The sequence below is a fragment of the Seriola lalandi genome, unplaced genomic scaffold (genome assembly GCF_002814215.2).
Source record: "Seriola lalandi dorsalis isolate HSWRI2012SDOR001 ecotype SW California unplaced genomic scaffold, Sedor1 jcf7180002054982, whole genome shotgun sequence".
Lineage (NCBI taxonomy): Eukaryota > Metazoa > Chordata > Actinopteri > Carangiformes > Carangidae > Seriola > Seriola lalandi.
The window spans coordinates 457,924-477,744 of record NW_019525531.1 but is presented as its reverse complement, the minus strand read 5'-3'; the positions used below and the strand labels follow the sequence as shown (position 1 = coordinate 477,744).

The 19,821-nt window shown below is 39.6% G+C and overlaps 1 protein-coding gene and 9 non-coding genes across 10 annotated transcripts in view; 2 read left to right on the top strand and 8 right to left on the bottom strand.

The window, feature by feature from the left end:
* LOC111647080 (inactive double-stranded RNA-specific editase B2-like) overlaps nucleotides 1–19,821 on the top strand; it is a 42,406-nt gene that overhangs the window by 11,227 nt on the left and 11,358 nt on the right. The window contains exons 2-4 of the mRNA XM_023396696.2: nucleotides 11,952–12,038; nucleotides 12,619–13,568; nucleotides 19,303–19,420. Of these exons, the coding sequence (XP_023252464.1) occupies nucleotides 11,952–12,038; nucleotides 12,619–13,568; nucleotides 19,303–19,420 (1,155 nt within the window). The remainder of the gene's footprint in view (nucleotides 1–11,951; nucleotides 12,039–12,618; nucleotides 13,569–19,302; nucleotides 19,421–19,821) is intronic.
* trnas-uga (transfer RNA serine (anticodon UGA)) lies at nucleotides 380–461 on the bottom strand. The gene has a single exon. It is a non-coding gene; the product is annotated as a tRNA-Ser (tRNA).
* Nucleotides 1,227–1,308, bottom strand: trnas-uga (transfer RNA serine (anticodon UGA)). The gene has a single exon. It is a non-coding gene; the product is annotated as a tRNA-Ser (tRNA).
* On the bottom strand, nucleotides 1,617–1,698 carry trnas-uga (transfer RNA serine (anticodon UGA)). Its single transcript has one exon. It is a non-coding gene; the product is annotated as a tRNA-Ser (tRNA).
* trnas-cga (transfer RNA serine (anticodon CGA)) lies at nucleotides 2,406–2,487 on the bottom strand. The gene has a single exon. It is a non-coding gene; the product is annotated as a tRNA-Ser (tRNA).
* On the bottom strand, nucleotides 3,243–3,324 carry trnas-uga (transfer RNA serine (anticodon UGA)). The gene has a single exon. It is a non-coding gene; the product is annotated as a tRNA-Ser (tRNA).
* trnas-cga (transfer RNA serine (anticodon CGA)) lies at nucleotides 3,631–3,712 on the bottom strand. Its single transcript has one exon. It is a non-coding gene; the product is annotated as a tRNA-Ser (tRNA).
* Nucleotides 4,287–4,368, bottom strand: trnas-uga (transfer RNA serine (anticodon UGA)). Its single transcript has one exon. It is a non-coding gene; the product is annotated as a tRNA-Ser (tRNA).
* trnas-uga (transfer RNA serine (anticodon UGA)) lies at nucleotides 5,066–5,147 on the bottom strand. Its single transcript has one exon. It is a non-coding gene; the product is annotated as a tRNA-Ser (tRNA).
* Nucleotides 7,351–7,432, top strand: trnas-uga (transfer RNA serine (anticodon UGA)). The gene has a single exon. It is a non-coding gene; the product is annotated as a tRNA-Ser (tRNA).

Below are 19,821 nucleotides of genomic sequence, written 5' to 3'. Positions count from 1 at the left end.
GACTTGAACCTGCGCGGGGAGACCCCATTGGATTTCAAGTCCAACGCCTTAACCTCTCGGCCATCACAGCTTCTGTAGCCAAGATGTTTCAAATATGCCAAGACATATTTCCAGCACTGAGAAATCTATTTGATGGGGCATTTCTATTCCTTGGTTGTGTATTTAAACAGCCACACGAGATGATAGAGGGTGTCATAATAAGAACCTACAATAGTGACCAAACCACTTTGATTTCCAATCAAACATCTTCATATTCAGTTATCTCAGCATCTGAAAGATGCAAGTTGGTCACAAGTCTCTAGTCTCAAACCATGGCTGGATTTTGTAATAGAGCCTTAATACCACTTAAGAGTTATAGAAAGCATGTAGCCTCTATGATCGCTGTGAGCAGGATTTGAACCTGCGCGGGGAAACCCCATTGGATTTCAATTCCAACGCCTTAAACTCTCGGCCATCACAGCTTCTGTAGCCAAGATGTTTCAAATATACCAAGACATATTTCCAGCACTGAGAAACCTATTTGATGGGGGACTTCTATTCCTTGCCAAATGCTGTTGACAAGATGTTTCAAATATGCTAAGACAGATCTTTTCAGTAGCTATCTGTCATTACATGATGAAAATATATTCCTTGGTTTGGAAATTAAACAGCCATACCAAATGATAGAGGCTAACATAATTGGAAACTACAACAGGGACCAAACCACTTTGATTTCCAATCCAACAACATACTATTATATCATGATTGAGTTTTGTAGTAGACACTTAACACCACCTGGAGTTACAGAAAGGGTCCTCTGTGAACTGTGTATCTTTGATCGCTGTGAGCAGGGTTTGAACCTGCACGGGGAAACCCCATTGCATTTCAAGTTCAACGCCTTAACCTATTATTACGAGACCATAACAATTCACTATTAGCTTAACCAGCACATTGTTGTGTAAAAGATGCAGGAGGACAGCAGACAAATAGATAAAAACTGTAAAATATATAGATTATAAAAAACTAATAATGTAAAAAATTCATCCTTTCCATGCAGCCCAGTAATTAATATGTCGCAGCCCTGTGCCGGTGCCGGTGCACACCCTGGGGGTTGTGGACCTCTATAGTAGGAGAACTTGGTTTAAGTACATCTATTTTTGGATTACCTGGGAGTTAGGCAGAGTCAGGCACTGCCACTCTGAGCTTCAAAACCACTCTCAGAAACCATCTTTCTTTGAAGCACTCATCGCTGTGAGCAGGACTTGAACCTGCGCGGGGAGACCCCATTGGATTTCAAGTCCAACGCCTTAACCTCTCGGCCATCACAGCTTCTGTAGCCAAGATGTTTCAAATATGCCAAGACATATTTCCAGCACTGAGAAATCTATTTGATGGGGGACTTCTATTCCTTGGTTGTGTACTTAAACAGCCACACGAGATGATAGAGGGTGTCATAATAAGAACCTACAACAGTGACCAAACCAACTTGATTTCCAATCAAACATCTTCATATTCAGTTATCTCAGCATCTGAAAGATGCAAGTTAGTTGCAAGTCTCTAGTCTCAAACCATGGCTGGATTTTGTAATAGAGCCTTAATACCACTTAGAGTTATAGAAAGCATGTAGCGTCTATGATCACTGTGAGCAGGGTTTGAACCTGCGTGGGGAAACCCCATTGGATTTCAAGTCCAACGCCTTAACCTCTCGGCCATCACAGCTACAAAAGGAAGGCACAGTTATGATTTTCTACATCTAGAGGTGCTAAATCCATTCACATTAATTTGCTATTATTACGAGACCATAACAATTCACTATTAGCTTAACCAGCGCATCGTTGTGTAAAAGATGCAGGAAGACAGCAGACAAATAGATAAAAACTGTAAAATATATAGATTATAAAAACTAATAAACTAAATAATTCGTCCTTTCCGGGCAGCCCGGTAATTAATATGTCATGGCCCTGTACCGGTCCACACCCTGGGGGTTGGGGACCTCTACAGTAGGAGACCTTGGTTTAAGTACATCTATTTTTGGATTACCTGGGAGTTAGGCGGAGTCAGGCACTGCCACTCTGAGCTTCAAAACCACTCTCAGAAACCATCTTTCTTTGAAGCACTCATTGCTGTGAGCAGGACTTGAACCTGCGCGGGCCATCACAGGTGCTGTTTAAAGATTTTATATCAATTTTTTAATACTTTTCTGTATTTGAAGTTTATTGATTTACTTCTGTCTTCTGTATCAATGTCTTCCTTGTCTTCAAGCTTTATTGTTGTTGTCCAGTGTCAACTATTTATGTTTCGGCAATTTGTTCTGATTGTTAGAAAAAAAGTCCACATATGTGACAGAAATTGGAGTCTTATCACAGTGTAACAGTTTTGTTTTAGAACTTCTCCTGTTAGAAATAAAACACATGGTGCACAGTCATCGCTGTGAGCAGGGTTTGAACCTGCGCGGGGAAACCCCATTGGATTTCGAGTCCAACGCCTTAACCTCTCGGCCATCACAGCTGCTGTTGGCAAGATGTTTCAAATATCCCAAGACAGATCTTTTCAGTAGCTATCTGTCATTACATGATGAAAATATATTCCTTGGTTGGGAAATTAAACAGCCATACCAAATGACAGAGGCTGTCATAATTGGAAACTACAACAGTGACCAAACCACTTTGATTTCCAATCCAACAACATATTATTTTAGCATGAGTGAGTTTTCTAGTAGAGACTTAACACCACCTGGAGCTATAGAAAGGGTCCTCTGTGAACTGTGTATCTTTGATCGCTGTGAGCAACAAAAGAAAGACACAGTTATGATTTTCTACATCTACAGGTGCTAAATCAAATCACGATAATTTGCTATTATTAAAAGAAGATAACAATTCACTATTAGCTTAACCAGCGCATTGTTGTGTAAAAGATACAGGAAGACAGCAGACAAATAGATAAAACCTCAATATATTTATATATATTATAAAAACTAATGAAGTTAATAATTTGTCCTTTCCATGCGGCCCGGTGATGAATATGTCACGGCCCTGTACCGGTCCACACCCTAGGGGTTGCGGACCTCTACAGTAGGAGACCTTGGCTTAAGTACTAAGTATTATGGTCTCCATTTTTTGATTACTTGGGAATTAGGAATAGTCAGGCACTGCCAGTCCAATCTTCAAAATGACTTTCAGAAATCTTCATTTAAACAATCCATTAAGCTCTTTCTTTGAAGTACACTGAAGATTTTACTCTGTATGACTGTTAAAGCATCACATCGCTGTGAGCAGGACTTGAACCTGCGCGGGGAGACCCCATTGGATTTCAAGTCCAACGCCTTAACCTCTCGGCCATCACAGCGTCTGTAGCCCAGATGTTTCAAATATGCCAAAAGATATTTCCAGCACTGAGAAATCTATTGGATGGGGCATTTCTATTCCTTAGTTGTGTATTTAAACTGCCAGACAAGATGATAGAGGATGTCATAATAAGAACCTACAACAGTGACGAAATAACTTTGATTTCCTATCAAACATCTTGATATTCAGTTATTTCAGCATCTAAGAGATGCAAGTTGGTCACAAGTCTCTAGTCTGAAACCATGGCTGGACTTTGTAACAGAGACTTAACACCATTTAGTTAGAGAGAATATGTAGAGTTTATGATCGCTGTGAGCAGGGTTTGAACCTGCGCGGGGAGACCCCATTGGATTTCGAGTCCAACGCCTTAACCTCTCGGCCATCACAGCTTCTGTTGTTATGTTGTTTCAGTAGGTATCTGTCGTTACATGCTAAATCAAATCACAATAATTTGCTATTATTACAAGAAGATAACAATTCACTATTAGCTTAATGAGCGCATTGTTGTGTAAAATGTATGGGAAGACAGCAGACAAATAGATTTAAACTGTAAAAATATATATATATTATAAAAAATAATAAAGTAAATAATTTGTCCTTTCTGTGCAGCTTGGTAACGAATATGTCGCAGTCCTGTATCTGTCCACAACCTGAGGGTTGGGGACCTCTACAGTCGGAGACCTTGGCTTAAGTACTAAGTATTATGGTGTCTATATTTTGATTACTGGGAGTTAGATTTAGTTGTGTATTTAAACAGCCATACAAGATGATAGAGGGTGTCATAATAAGTAACTACAACAGTGACCAAAGCACCTTGATTTCTAATCAAACATTTTCATATTCAGTTATTTCAGCAGTTGAAAAGTGCAAGTTAGTTGCAAGTCTCTAGTCTCAAACCATGGCTGGTCTTTGTAATAGAGACTTAACAACATCCAGTTATAGAAAGTATGTAGCGTCTATGATCACTGTGAACAGGGTTTGAACCTGCGCGGGGAAACCCCATTGGATTTCAAGTCCAACACCTTGACCACTCTGCCATCACAACCTCTTTTTGCAGATTTTATATCTATTTTTTAATACTTTTCTGCATTTGAAGTGAAGTGAATTGATTTATTTCTGTATTCTGTGTCTATGTCTTCCTTCTCTTCAGGCCTTACTGTTATTGTCCAGTGTCAAGTAATAATATTTTGGCAATTTCAGGCATTCTGATTGTTTGAAAAAAAGTACACATGTGACAGAACTTGAAGAGTCTTATCATAGTGTAACAGTTTTGTTTTAGAACTTCTTCTGTTAGAAAACAAGTACACAAGTCCAATGCCTTAACGTCTCGGCCATCCCAGCTTCTCTTGGCATGTTGTTTCAGTAGGTATCTGTCATTACATGATAAATACAACTCTTGGTTGGGAATTAAACAGCCGCACAGAATGACAGGAGGAGCAGGAGCTGAACGTGCCGAGGGAATCCCCATTGGATCTCAAGTCCAACGCCTTAACCTTTTGGCCATTTCAATCGCTGTTTTACAATTCAATATTTATTTCTAGTACTGTTCTGTATTTGATCGTTGTCTCCTTTCTGTTGAGTCTTTACTGTTATTGTAGTGTCACTATGTATGCTTTGGCAATTTCAGATGTTTTGATTGAAAAAATATACTCATATGTGACAGAAATTGAACATCCTTATAACATTACCATAGTTTTGATGTAGAACTTCTGTTAGAAAACATATACATGGTGCACAGTTTTCGCTGTGAGCAGGGTTCGAACCTGCGCGGGGAGACCCCATTGGATTTCAAGTCCAACGCCTTAACCTCTCGGCCATCACAGCTTCTAACGGCAACACAATACAATACAATGCAATAGATAAAATAGCCAAGTACACACATTTTTTCAACAAAGTTCTATCAGTGTGATCTCAAAGTAATAGACAACTGAACTCGAAACTGCTCGTCAGGCGCTTAAATCAAATATCTTACTTGTGCTCCACTAGTTATAATAATCCAAATGTGGCCTTGCGCTCAGGTGTTGTGGAAAGTCTCTCATTAGGGCATGGACGCCTTAACCTTTGGCCATCACAGCTACAAAACAGTTGTATAATTACGATTTCTACATGTAGAGGTGCTAACTCAAAGGCATTCTTAAAGATAATTCTCTTCTCATTCAAAAGGCTTCTGCAGTTTGATTCATTGGTGGAAAGTCTCAGCCATTTCAACTCTGACAGCTCGTTCACACCTTAAGCGTCTTTCAGGTCAAATGTGGATCGTTAGTCCACCTGGTTGTCAGGTGACAGTCATTAGAGTCACACCTGGCTTTCTTGGGGTTGTCTTATAAAAGACAATTTTCTCTAATGTGCTTTCAAACCTAACCTGTTGATTGGTTTTGTCTCATATGAAAGCTGTCAACTGAACTCTCGTGAGGACCGAAAAAACTAGACAGACTTGAATATGCGGGTCTCAGCCCACATCCATGTGCACAGTGTGGGCCAAGAAAATCAAACTGAACAGGAATGACAGCAACCTTATACTCAAAAGAACCAAACTCAATTAAAGGATTGCTCAGATGCTCTAAAAAGAGGATGTGCAGGAAGGCTTTTACTGATGCAAGCCACAAGGATCTTTGTTGCATGATGTCCTTCCCAGGAAGCTTCGGGAAGGCTTTCTCTACAGTTTGCATTAAATATTCAATGTCACTGTGAGCAGGGTTTCAACCTGTGATGGGAGTCCCTGTCGGATTTCTAGTGTCTTAACCACTCTGCCATCACAGTTGTTTTCTTGGTTAAGCTTGAGTAGGGTAAGCCACCCAAGTCTTGTTGTGGGTTATTTTCTATAGCAATACCTGTAAGTTCATTGTGTTGCAGAAATGAATAAAGATAAACACCTCACTCTTTCCAGGCTCATAAAAACACCAGGATACTATGTGAATATAAGTAATAAGTAAGAAAGGTTTTGGTAATCATATCCAGTGAGGAAATATTAACCCAAACTTCCATGATTACAAATATCATTACCAATAACGAGGCATTCGATAGAGAAATTATTACAAAAAGTTTCCATATTTCTTTGCCCTTGAGGAAAGACAGTGCACATTACAAGTAAATGAAACCCGCTTGCCATTAATTACGCTTAGCAAATGAGATTATCCACAGCTGTCAGACCACACACACACACCGGACAGCGAGCGGGTGCTTTTTTCGCTTCCCCCCTGCCATGCCTAATTTCATTATTCTATTAAATAAGGTTCATTAACAGTGGCTGGATGGAGAAACTCTGCTTCTAAGGTTTGATAAACACAAGCACTGTAATAATATGAAGCGACGCAAGCTTCCTGTTCTCATTCCTGCACGGCTCTTTTGTCTCCGTTCTCACACCGTCCAGAGAATTGCTGTGTTTTGGCTCCAAGTGACTGTTCTGCAAAGTATTAATGCTTTTTAAACTTTTTTTATTTATTTATTTTTGCACTGTCAGCTGTCACTGACACCTTTACTAGACACGATAAAAGAGTAAAGTGAGAAATGCAGGTTGAAACTGAAATGAATAGTTCCTCTGAAGTACAAGATGGTTCTGTGTGTTACAGGTGGCAGCTGTGATGTGACTGGTTAAGGTGTTGGACTCCCTGCACAGGTTTAAGTTCTGCTCACAGCGATGAATGACTTTAACAGTTCCCTCTACTGGACCTTCAATCATTCACATAAAAGAGATGCACATTGTAAGATGCCTGCAATTCTTAGATATACACCCACTGTGCCGCTGCTCCTCTGCATCCAAGGAGCCCGTTGACATGGTTCATGCATCTGTGCAGGATGCCTTCCAGACTCCTCCTTGGTGAGGTGTTCTGAGCATGTCTAACCAGCAGGAGACCCCGTGGCAGACCCAGGGGTTCCCCGTCATCACACAATCTGCCATCTTGCCAACAGCATCTGGTTTCAACATGTCATGTAGTTCTTTGTGATTTTAACAACTTTAAGTTGCGCCCCCTGCTCAAAGTTACATCCACTTGGAGTTTTGGAGTTTGCAGACAAGCTCCTCTCTGCAGCTGTGATGGCCGAGTGGTTAAGGCGTTGGACTTGAAATCCAATGGGGTCTCCCCGCGCAGGTTCAAACCCTGCTCACAGCGATGTCTATGTTCAGCACAAATGAACCAAGTGCTAAAGCTTTAAAGAAGCCCATCTTATATGTTGTGGTAACTCACACTAGAATTTTCAACTTCGTGGCCAGAACATGGATCATGGATCAATGAGCATTAACGCTCAACACTTGGTTGGACTCAAAATAATATGAAGCGGCAAGATGCAGACAGCGTGGTCTCTTCTCCGTGCCAAGATTTATGTCACAGCTCAGTCTCAAGAGTTTTACAGTCTAAAATAATGCTCAAGTAACATTAAAACAATCTCAGTTCATAGCAGATCTCTGGACAGCAGCCACGAGGGAAATCAGAGTCTGGAGCTGCTCAAACTGCAGACAGCCCACCAAAATTTATTACCTGCCAGAAGTCCAAGTCCAAGAGCCAGATGGTTGATCGTTCAAGCAATTAATCAGACATCATCACCCCAAATAATTGAACATCAAACGACAACCAACCAAACCACCTATAAAGCGGCTCCTGCTGATATGATGGGATACAGTTCATTCCCTCGTCATTTACACGTTACATTAATGTGTCAACAGGGTCTCCCTGTGCGGCCAGAGGAAACTCTTCTTAATTTGACTTGTGGACAGTTATGCACATAACATGAAAATGTCATATATTACTTAAATATTCACATTTTTGGTCTGTTCTATGTATCTATGTAGTATGTGTAATGACTTGTTGAAATGCATTTATAGTATATTTTTGTGTAATATTTTACTGTGACGTCTGTGCAAATAAACTAAATACAAATATTTGTGAAAATCATAACTATTCCCGCCTCTTGGGGTTTACATATTATGTAGGTTATCACACTGTCATGACGTTGAATTTTGGTCACCTGACATCACAACCTGCAACGTTGATGGCCAGCAGGGATTGAGGACACTCAGGTCATATTCTCAGATTTTATTTTTGGGATTCTGTGGTGTGTTAGTCACCTTGAGGGAGTTTCAACTTATTCAACTTACTTATATTTAAAGCCAATCGATTGCAGATGAATTTCAGTGTTTATGTCCAAATACATGGAAGATATTTGTTTCTACTTCATGTGACAGTAGTATCACATGAACTAGATTTTCCACACTTTATTATAAGGTCAACTTTCTGACTCATGTTTTTGACATGAGTTGATGAGGAGCACAAGAACCACCACAAGCCAGACGTTGATACTGCTTAACCACTGCTTTTCACTAATGACTTGGACTAAACACTTAGATTTTCGAATATTTCTGAACCAGAGAACCTCATATCTACCTACCTGTGTTGCAAATCAGCAGCTGCAACTTCCTTTTCTAAATTGCTGCACAAACCCATTTTGCAGATTTGCTTGTGATGGAGATTACAGGTAGATTAAGCAAACAATTTGTCATGTTGCAACCCGGGTAACCTCTAGTTAAATCAAGTGCAGAGTGTAATACTGCATTTCACAAATGGGTGTGAGTTAATGAAGTGCTACTTGAGGGAGAGAGAGAAAGTGTGTGTGTGTGTGTGTGTGTGTGTGTGTGTGTGTGTGCGGTTGCGTGTCTACGAGTGAGGGGAAATCGAGTGACAGAAGAATGGAAAAGTGAAAATGACGGAAAGTGTGCGAAGGTGCGAGGGCTTAGCCGATGTAACCCAAAGACAAACACAGTTATTATCTTTTTCGTTCCTAAAATAAATGGCCTCATTAGCTGTGATGATGCAGGTCATTAAAACACCTCCAACATGCACCTGCCGCTGCCTTCAGAAGCTCCAGACTCACATCATTACATTCACATCCCATCTCACAGCTCCCGCTCATATCAGCCCACCACTTAATGGCATCACACGCCTAATATAACTGCAAGGTGCAAGGTTAATGCAGAACAGTTTAGTCTGCACTCTTCATTATTCTAATGACTTTTAGTTTGCATTGCAGTGCCCTCCAGAATCGCCAGTCACCGTGGGTAAAAACGGGCCAAACGGGCACTAAAATCATCCACCAGGAAGTCAGAAACCTCTAAAAAAAAACATGCATATTTAAGTTATAGCGATTGTTTTAGAAGTAAAACGAGTTATTGATATTAATAAGATTTTTCTTCAGTTAGAGTGACTTTGAGCAAAATTTATTACAATTTGTCGACTAGCGCAGAATCAATTTTTCCCTAATTTCAAATGATTTATGTATTTTATAGTTTCATGCTGCTTGTAATCTTGGTAATATTGAAATTTAAACGAATAGTTTTGTCTGAAGGTAAAATAAAAATGAATTATTTTAACCCAAAATGCTACAGAACAACAAACAACTGCAGCTATGGTACACCAGCACATATGGATAATTATGGCCATAACAATGAATAATGAAGTGTCTTGACATTGTGCATTGTTTTAATGTTGATTCATAACATTTACACTTTCAGCAGGCAGGCATTAATACTTTATATACAGTAGATATCAAATATAATTGCCACTGGTTTATTTGTGTGTGTGTGTGTGTGTGTGTGTGTGTGTGTGTGTGTGTGTATACTGACCCACATGCACTGCTAAACAACCGCTGTTAAATGGTGGCAGGGCACCAGATAAATCTAAATGGAGATAAAATGGGGTCACTGGTTTCAGGATCAGCAGGTGATCAGTTACAGTGCTCGAGTTTCCTGAAGCCAAATCCCAAACTCAAAAGATGTGGAAAATATAATAAGTAAGTTGCTGAGTCTGGAGAAGGGAGGAAAGCTCTGCACATGAAGAGTGTGTGAATATACTTTAGGGTTTTTAGCACGATTTAAACAATAGGTAGCAAAATCAAGTGGATGAAGTCCAAAGTTGCACTCTTCTAGTTCAAGATTCATTCATGTAGATTTTCCTCTAAACTTCAGAGTGAAATTTTACACCAGACAAACACTGGATTTTTGTCATACTGATAAAAAGTCTGGTCCTATCCTTTAAGGACGCAGTGGTTGCGAGTCTCATAGAACACAAAACGTACCTTTTTCCTTGACGACATATGCACACACATAAAGCTCACGACAGAAAAAAGACACGTCACCTTTCGAAAACCGGAAAGAACAGACTGATCCGGCCGAGACATCGGCCCGATCATGGCCTGATCCAGTGAACAAAAATAAAACCTATTCTGTGTCTAGGATGCCTCATCCGGTCCCAAAGGAAAGACAAACATATCAGAAGAATATTTGCCTCTGTGACGCTTCATACACAATGGTCGTGTTAACATTTCTGATTGTGGAAGTTTGTCTCTGTTCCCTCCTTTTGTATCTCTCTGTGCAAGAGGTGAAGAGTTGATTCTAACATGGGCAATAATCTCAGACACCATGGTCTCCTAATCTGATGTAGTGACATGTTTTGTCTTAGCATGACGAGGTTTTTGAATCTTAACAGTTATTACAACGCGACCAATATTAGATTTTTGATTCAAATTTATATTTGGGAGTTTCAAAAAATCTCATAATCATTAACGACTATTTTGGAATGGATTACCAAGATAAATACCAAGATAAAGCAGTTATTATTTCTGTGATAGGAAAATTACAGGATAATGTAATAATCTTGTGTATTTTTCCTGGTCAAACCAACCCAAGTTCCTCTGAGACCAGCGTTTTAAAATCCCTACGTTAAATAGAATGAAGTATATGTTAGTAATGTCACATTTTTAATGAAAATCAACTGTGTTTGTTTGTTCTGGTCATAATCAATTATCAGTCACCTTAATTATGTTTGTCAATTAAACAAAATAATATTTTCCACCAGCATCCTTTAAGCTCATTTTATTTTGAAAAGCCTCAAATTATTATAAAATCAAACCAAAGCAACATCACCTTTCCAAAGAACAGTGATGGGAGTGGAAAGAGGACATAGGTAAAGATGAAAAACCCAAAATTTGGAGAAGCATGGTCATGTGCAACAAAATGCCATTATTGTCCCAGTATAAAACGGTGCGATATTTTTTTATATATCTGAAGAAAAAAAACAATCACACCAAGAACACTGGTTTTTGCGAAACCCTTGAACCCCCTCACCAAATCTGCTGAAATCAAATGAAAAACGATTGCGCTTGATTCAAAAACTGTGTGACCGGGTTAATAAGACAAAGCTCCTCGTTCAGTTTAAGCCCCTCGATGCTTCCTGTCTGAAAACCTCGGTCCTTATCACCAACACCTTTCAATTACCCCGGCTGGCTCTAAGCTGAATGTCTGTTTGTTTTTCGCTCCAATCTTTTAGTGGGAACTTTAATGGGCCTCCCAGCCTCACACGTTACGTTTGCACTATCGCCATAAATGTGTTTACCTCAGTCCATTTCATTACTTCCATGGGTGGGAGTGAATATAAAACCGTGCAGTGTAGGCATTTGGGAACATGACAGTAATTGGGCTCATTTACGGAACGCAAAAGTCTGAGAGACGAGCTGTTTTATTTAGTGTAAGTACACGGTGGTGAAAATCTGTATCTTTCCCTTTATGACACTATATGGCGTTGCGTCATGCTGTGGAGAAAATGCTCAATCATTTCATGCATTTGTGATTTTGTTTTTCAGAGCGAGGCAACGTGTTATCAACCCTCATCAGTCCCATAAGACACTGGGATACTGGAGCGTCATCAGCTGAAGATGCAGACAATTCAAGTAAAGCTTTTTCCTTCCTGCACTTTAAAAAAAAATGTAGTTGTTTTTTTCTGCCAGTAAAACTGAAGTTTTTATGTTCTGCTGCCATGGACAGATTACCATGACCAGGGCAGCACAGGGCCAAGTGACCTAATGTATTACAGTATGTTCCAATTGCAGTATATTGATTATTATGGTGGGAAAATATCAAATGTAACGTGTACAAATCATTAGATGATTAAAAAATAGTTTTAAATTATATTTATTTTCAGAGGGACAAATCACAAGTGGCTCAAAAAACCATCACATCTCCTCTTTGCGCTACATCGCTTGTAGTGTATCTGGACAATATTTAACGCTCCATCCGAGGGTTTGCTTGCTTGCTGTATGTTTGGAAGTGGTGTTAGTCTTGTTACTTACATGTTGGCCTACTCCCTTATGAATAAACTAATTTTTCACATAGTTCTACTGGCCTAAAGAAATCATTACATCACTCAAGGGCCCCATGCACATGCCCAGATGGTAAACCTTCCATGTCCATGTGAAAATGTTTGACCAAACTAACAAAATGCACTATAATTACATTTTGATCTGTCATCAGGTACGAGCAGTTTGGAGGTGAAAGAGAATCAGGATGATATAATCCAGGTGGACTGCGACTTACTACGAAAATATCATCCATCAACTTTTTGCACAACTTTCCCCAGACACGGACCCAAAGCCCTGAAGAGGAAGCAGCCGTTGGTGGATGGAAAGGACCGGCTGCTCTACCAAAGCCACTTGACCTGTAAAAGAGCGACCTGGGCTGTTACTCAGAAGAACGCGCTGGTGCAGCTGAACGAGTTACGACCTGGGCTGCGGTATGAGATCGTCTCAAAGACTGGTCCTCTGCACGCTCCGGTGTTTTCTGTAGGTGTGGAGGTCAACGGTCTCCGATTTGAGGGTCGAGGACCTACAAAGAAGCAGGCTAAGATGAGGGCTGCAGAGCTGGCTCTCCGGTCATTCATCCAGTTCCCAAATGCGTCCCAGGTTCACGCTGTTATGGGGAACTTCACCAGCACACCTATGGATTTTACAGCAGATAAACTGGACATCCCTGATGTATTCCTCAAAGAGTTAGAGCCATCGCTGTGTGAGAACTGTGATCTCCTGCACTGTAACACAGCAAAGAAGGAGGTTTTCTCCAGCATTTACAACTACAAACGACTTGTTCAACTCACACTGGACTTGGTCTCCTCGACAAATCCAAAAAGACGAGCCCTCAGCACATCACTTTTAGAGCACCTCAGCCCAGTGGCACTGCTCAATGAGCTGCGACCAGGACTCAGGTATATGTGCCTGGCGGAAAGAGTTCATGGCAGAGTGATGAGGAATTTTGTAATGGTGGTAAGGGTGGAGGGCAGGGTGTTTGAAGGGTGCGGTCATAGTAAAAGACTGGCAAAGGCACAAGCAGCAGCAGCCGCCCTGCAGTCTCTTTACAACATGAGTCTAGGACCGGAGAGGAAGGTCATGGGCCTCCAGGGCAGCAGAGCCAAAAATCAGCTACCTCAGGTGAGTAGGACTTTCTTTCTGTAATCACCACACAGTATATGAACCACACTGCATTTGACATCAGCAGATTGTCAGGGTATAGTGGCTCTGTGGTCAACTCAGTTTCCTGCCTCTTGCATAGAGCAGGAGCCACAACCTTCTGGTCCTTGAAGGGTAACTCCACCAACTTTACATGTTTGGGTGGAGTTTGAAAGAACTGAGTTTACCAGACCTTTGCAAGCTGTAGCTCTGGGTGTAGACCATCCCACTGTGCAGTCCCGTTTCAACACATTTCTTTTGATTTCAAATATTATTTTTTTGGCTTTGCATAGTTAAGGATGGAATAATTTCCCAAATACTGCTTGTGATACCTTTAAAATGGCCCTTACTTGACCACTGTTAGTTTGCAATATGCAAAATGGAGAAAATAAATAGTTTTATTTTCTTTTGAGTCCTGAAGGGTTCAAATCATTTAGTATATCAAGAAATATTCAAAACAATAATAATAAACTTTATTTATAGAGCACTTGTCATACAAGAGATGTAGCTCAAAGTGCTTCACAATAAAAAAAAATCAAATAGCATACTAAAATAAGGGTAGATTGAAGGTCAATGAAAACAGACAATAGAAATACAGTAGATGATAAAATATGTAAATGAAAATAATATCAGAAACCAGTAAGAATAGTAAAATGTGAGAGAATGAATTAAAAGTTTTCAGCTGTCGTTTATACATGTTCACTGAGCATCTCTTGCAGCTCTTGGCAGGTTTTTCAATAATTTCTGAGCATTATTTTAAAAAAGCTGCCTCTTTTCTTGTATGTAAAATTGTGTGTAACTTACACAGAAAAAGCTGTAAACAGTAAAAAACTGCACTGCAGAAGTAGTTTTTTTTCCACAAAAATGTCTGATCAGGGTTTTACAGGACATAAATAGAGGTGACTCTGAAATGTGACAAAAAAGTACATTTACTCCAGGTCCAGTGTGTCAGTTGGTGTCCTTCACGTGTTTCCCTTCACTTGGAAAGACCATGAGTCAGCTTCAAGCAGTGACACTGAATTTGTCCCTCATCTCTTCAGCTTTCACCAGTCTTCTAAATGATCTGGATAAATGGGTCTGAGGTGTGCCGTATGCTGCCAAATGGAGTGTGCCGCACATCAGCATGACCATCATGTCCTGAGGCCTGAGAGCTGGATGGTGTCCTGTATGCTCGTCTGTAGCATCTAAACAACTTCATTATGTATCTGAGGCCTCTGAGAATTGTCCTTGACGTCTTTCGCTGTCGTGCTTTATGAATACAAGAAGATTTGTCTCCTGAGATCAGCTCCACGGAGCTGAAGGGGGGCACTGAACATGGCTAATGCAGAGCCACGCCGTCATTCAAATATGCAAAGGAATATTTGAAAGATAGACGTGTAGATACTTTATTAAACCCTGGGGTCATTTTGAAGAGAGAATCTGTAGACAGGAAGAGGCAACAGTAACATTTTGGTTTTCGATGCTCGGAATTTGAACAAAAAGGTGATTTTACGCCGCTGCAGGCTGACACACCAAAACTTAATAAGTGAACAATTTGCAGAAGCTTTCCTCCTCCTCTTTTTCTAGAAGACGATTTTTTTTCACAGCCCCTCCAACTCATCATTTAGCGCACACACACACACACACACACACACACACACACACACACACACACACACACACACACACCCTTCAATATGAACTGTCTGTCAGGCGGCGTGACGCATTAATGAACATTATTACACCACATTAGGGATGAAGGAGGAGCGGCAGCAGACCAAGGAGATTGAGGTAGAGCGGGAAGGCGGTGTGAAGAGCATAATAATCTGACAGATAATTGTTTAACACACTCATTACACACGACCTTGTGCCACTGTCATCCAGAAAACATTGAGCAGATAGTTTCACTCAAAAAAAATAAAAAATCAACTGCATGCTCCTACAAAATAAGGACCGCAAAAAAGCAAGACGTCACTGAGGTCATGTCTGGGTAATACATCAAAAAGTCTGGCGTGGTAAGTGATGAAGGGTTTCAATTCTACGATTACACACATATTTCATTATATATGCTAATTCTCATGTTTTTATAAATTTGACAGTTTTTAGGCAGAAATCTAAAATCAATAAGTAATTAGATTTTCCACCAAAACTACATTCCTGAAAAAAGTCTTTTCTCATACAGTTGTAATTACACAACATATGTTTCCCTATATGAAGAATGATTTCACCATATATGTCACCTATAAGAGGATTTATTATTATCACATATATCTTCATATATCCAGAGGATGTATATAAGTTCATAACATGTATGAAATGCCCATAGTAAAATTTGTATATCTACATGTATTTAAAATATCTGTGATGTGATTTTATATATATTATTATAATTAACACTATATATTTGATTTCTATACTATTTATTTGATATTATTTATAGTGTATTAAAACAATTATATATGATATATAATTGTTCCAATTTCATATAATTTTTACATATATATTATTATATTATATATATATTTCATATTTGGAAATTCGATATATGTAGCCTACACATATTACATTTGCATATGGGTTTGATCTGAAACATAATGTAGGTAGATCCAATTTATAGATAAAAGAATGTGAAACTTTTAAAAAAATATTAATGCCTAGTCATAAATGTCTCTGGTGGGTGGGGATGTGCTGAGAGGATTTAGTCTCCTGGCTTTAATATTACTAAAATACTGGATACAGCCCTGTTTTTACATGAAGACATGGTTAACAAAATGCTTAAGCTAAATAATATAGGGTGAACAATGTGCAAACATTTTGAGTAAGCTAATGAGAAACCAAATAAAAGGTGCATTCATTGATTTTTGGCCAGAACATAGTACAGTAGCATAAGATAGTATAGGACAGTGTAAAGTACAGTATTCATTCTCTTTTAGCTCTGTTTGGTCTTTTTAGCTGCTAAATGCTCCACTGTGTTCACCAGCTGGTCACTAACTGTGTTTATTTGCTGCAGTGTTTCCAGACGTGACTGGCAAAAAGTCGTCCAATCAGAACTTAGAACCCGACTTCTGACCATTCAGAGGAAGGGCTTTTTGTGCATATTGTATTTTGTGCAGTAATATCAGTAAAATTAAATGATTTGAACGTTAAAAGTCAACCTTCAATTACAGGAAGAGATGTGAGTGTTGCCATGGGCTACAACATTACCAATGTTTTTTTAATTATTTGTTTAAATTTTTGAGGATTAAATACGCCGAATTTGCTAGTTCCTGTTTACATGTGTACTATTGGATGTACTGACAGCTTTCAATGAATTATTTTACTTTACTAAAAGTTAAACTAAAAAGCTGGTGATTCTCAGGCAAGTTCTGGAGTTACAGTATAGGGAGCGGCTGTTTTCTGTGATCTCACCAGATTTATGGACGTTTATTTGCAATATAATGACATCATTGGAAAGTTTAAGTCACATTGAATCTAAAAATATGTGTATTGTGTCTGTGTGTTCAGAGTGACTCAGATTTATAACAGAAATTGCAGCATTGGGGCTCTAAGGATTTTAAAGTAGCTCAACTACAAAGCAGGTCAAACTACAGTCACTAACTCGGCTGTTGTTTTTGATCACCTGGACGCACCTGAACCTGTCACACCAAAAACTGCAGTCCACCTGAAACTGCCCTACAAAAAGTTCCCCAAATCATAACAGCTCACACAAATCTTTTTTTTTTTTACTGCATGTGCAGTTACACGAATAGATTGGGGAAGTTTGGGAAATATACCAGGAAGATTGATACCACTGTCATATCTGTCCATTAAATGTAACAGTGAGGAGCTGGTTAGCTTAGCTTAACAACTTGAGTGACATTTTCTAAAAACTACAGTTTCCAGTATTTTTATACAATGTTTGAAAACAGCATATTTGTGACCAGTTTTTGAAAGATGTGCATTTTCACTAGGAACCAAAAAGCTCGGAGCTCAAACCCATTACAAGCTTTATGAGATGGACTAACATGTTTGATTTGGGTTTTATGATCAATAAATATATCCATTATCCTTTAAGTGGCACACAATAGATTTGGAATACTGCACTATTACTACTACTCATTAACCTACAGCGGACCACAAAAACATAGTGTCATAAATCTCATGAAATTATCTTTGTTTATTCCTCAGGTCATTAAAGCTACATTAAAAACATGACATCCAAATAAGTTTTATGATTTTTTTCTGATGGTGATGATCATGTATGAGTTGTTTAAAGTTCAGACAATCAGTGGAAGTCTAGTTTACCCACCGGTCTCGTATTAATTTATCAAACATTAATTATTTGCAGCCACTACTGAGCTCAATCCAGACTCTCAAATATTTCATCTGCTTCCTCCAAACTGAGGGAAGAGATTGATGGGCCGATCGGTTTTATTTTCTCTCACATATTCAGCAGTCATGTTTAATACCAGAACATTCGGCACAGCTGATATTTTTATATCATCTCGTCAGAAGTAGAAGAAGATCCTCCTCCTATTAAAACCCCACACAGTTGTTGTGTTTTGATGCTCCTCCTGACATTTACCTGAACCCTGCTGCATACGGAAACTATACCTGTAACTTCCTGATGTCTGCCAAGAGAGTGACATTGCTCTAAAAAATATAATTAGGCATATTTTGACAAGCAGGAGTGCAACACCTCTTCCTCCGCAGACTGGGGGAGTTTATAGGGAGAAAAACTCTCGGCCATCATTGACAGACTGTCAGAGTCGGGGCTCGTGGTCCAGGCGATATCTCAGCTCTTGGTGCCTCCCTGCAGACTTTGTTTGAACGTTTTCATCGGTGTGTTTTCATCGGCTGTCGTCTGAGGAAAATAAGACGGCAGGAGTCACAGTGTCCGCAGGTTTAAATATAGGTTGAACTGAAGTTTGTCCAGCCAACTTGTTAGGAACATCGACAATTATGAGTATTGTGTGAGTAGAGAACGAATTATGAATGATAAATTATTTATTAACATTTTTTATTTGATTTTTTTTTGGTATAAAATCTTGAACACTGTTAAACATGTTAATTATCTTGGTTTGTTTTCCATAAAAGGCACTTTGTTAAGAAAAGTTTTATTATAATTTTTCATTATAATAATAAATATATTATTATATTACTATATATTATTTGATTGTGTATGCGAGTTCAGAAATTTAAAAACAAGGAAGACAACTCAGACGGAGCAGGTTGAATTAAAGGTTTAAAATGACACGTGGGCAGAAGCAGGTCTGAGGGTTACAGAAACAGGCAGCAAGCATGGGCCACAACAGGTGACAACAGCTGGACCACAATGGCAGGTAAAGCAAATATTGTAGGAGCTGGCACAGGACAGGTGTGACTTGATTATAAAAGAATGAGCAACATGTGCAGCGGAAGGAGACTGGCAAAGGCGGGAAACACTACGAGGGCATCTGGTGGACAGGTGGGGAATGACAGGGACCAGAAGGTTCCACAACTTGCCTGATAATCATTATGTTTTTAAGTTTTTTTTCAGTATCAAATGAATCCAGTGATAATTGTCTGTAATTAAGATAATTATCTTTCAGTGTCAGACTTTGAAAAACCTTCGGCCGAAATAATCCCAACCTGATCAGAATAGTAATAAATACATCTGCAGAAAAGTCTGGTAAGAAGAGAAAGACAGAAAGAAAGCGGACATGTTCATTATGCATCTTCAGCTTCATAATCGTACCTTCCATTTCTTCTTCTGCAGTTCTTCGCCGAGTCAATCTTCCACCTGGTGAGAGAGAAATACACGGAGCTGACAGACAGCTGTTTCTCTACCTCGCACGCCCGTCACAAGGTCCTGGCAGGGATCGTAATGACCAGAGGTGAGTGGTGGAGACACGACGGTCCAGACTCTCACTGTTATCCAGGTGATGAGCAGTGCAGTAGCGTTTGGAGTTGTGCCCACATGGTTCAGGTTTGCCTCATCAGACCAGAGAATCTCACTGTGCTCCTGGCAACACTCAAAGCTTTAGAAACGGTTTTAGAACCTTGCCCTGATCTATACCACGCCACAGTTAACCACAGAGAGCTCCTGGGACTTCCTATTCTGGTTTTTATCCCGACATGTAAACTGTGTCCAATTCAGGGGCCGCATCCTTCAGAGGACGTATTGTACGAAGGTGTGGCCCTTTGTATCCATTGTAGCCCGACGCAAAATGACGCGTTCTGACCTAGGTTGGAGGATTTTTGCCTTTACTGTTGTATCACCTAGCAACCTTGACAA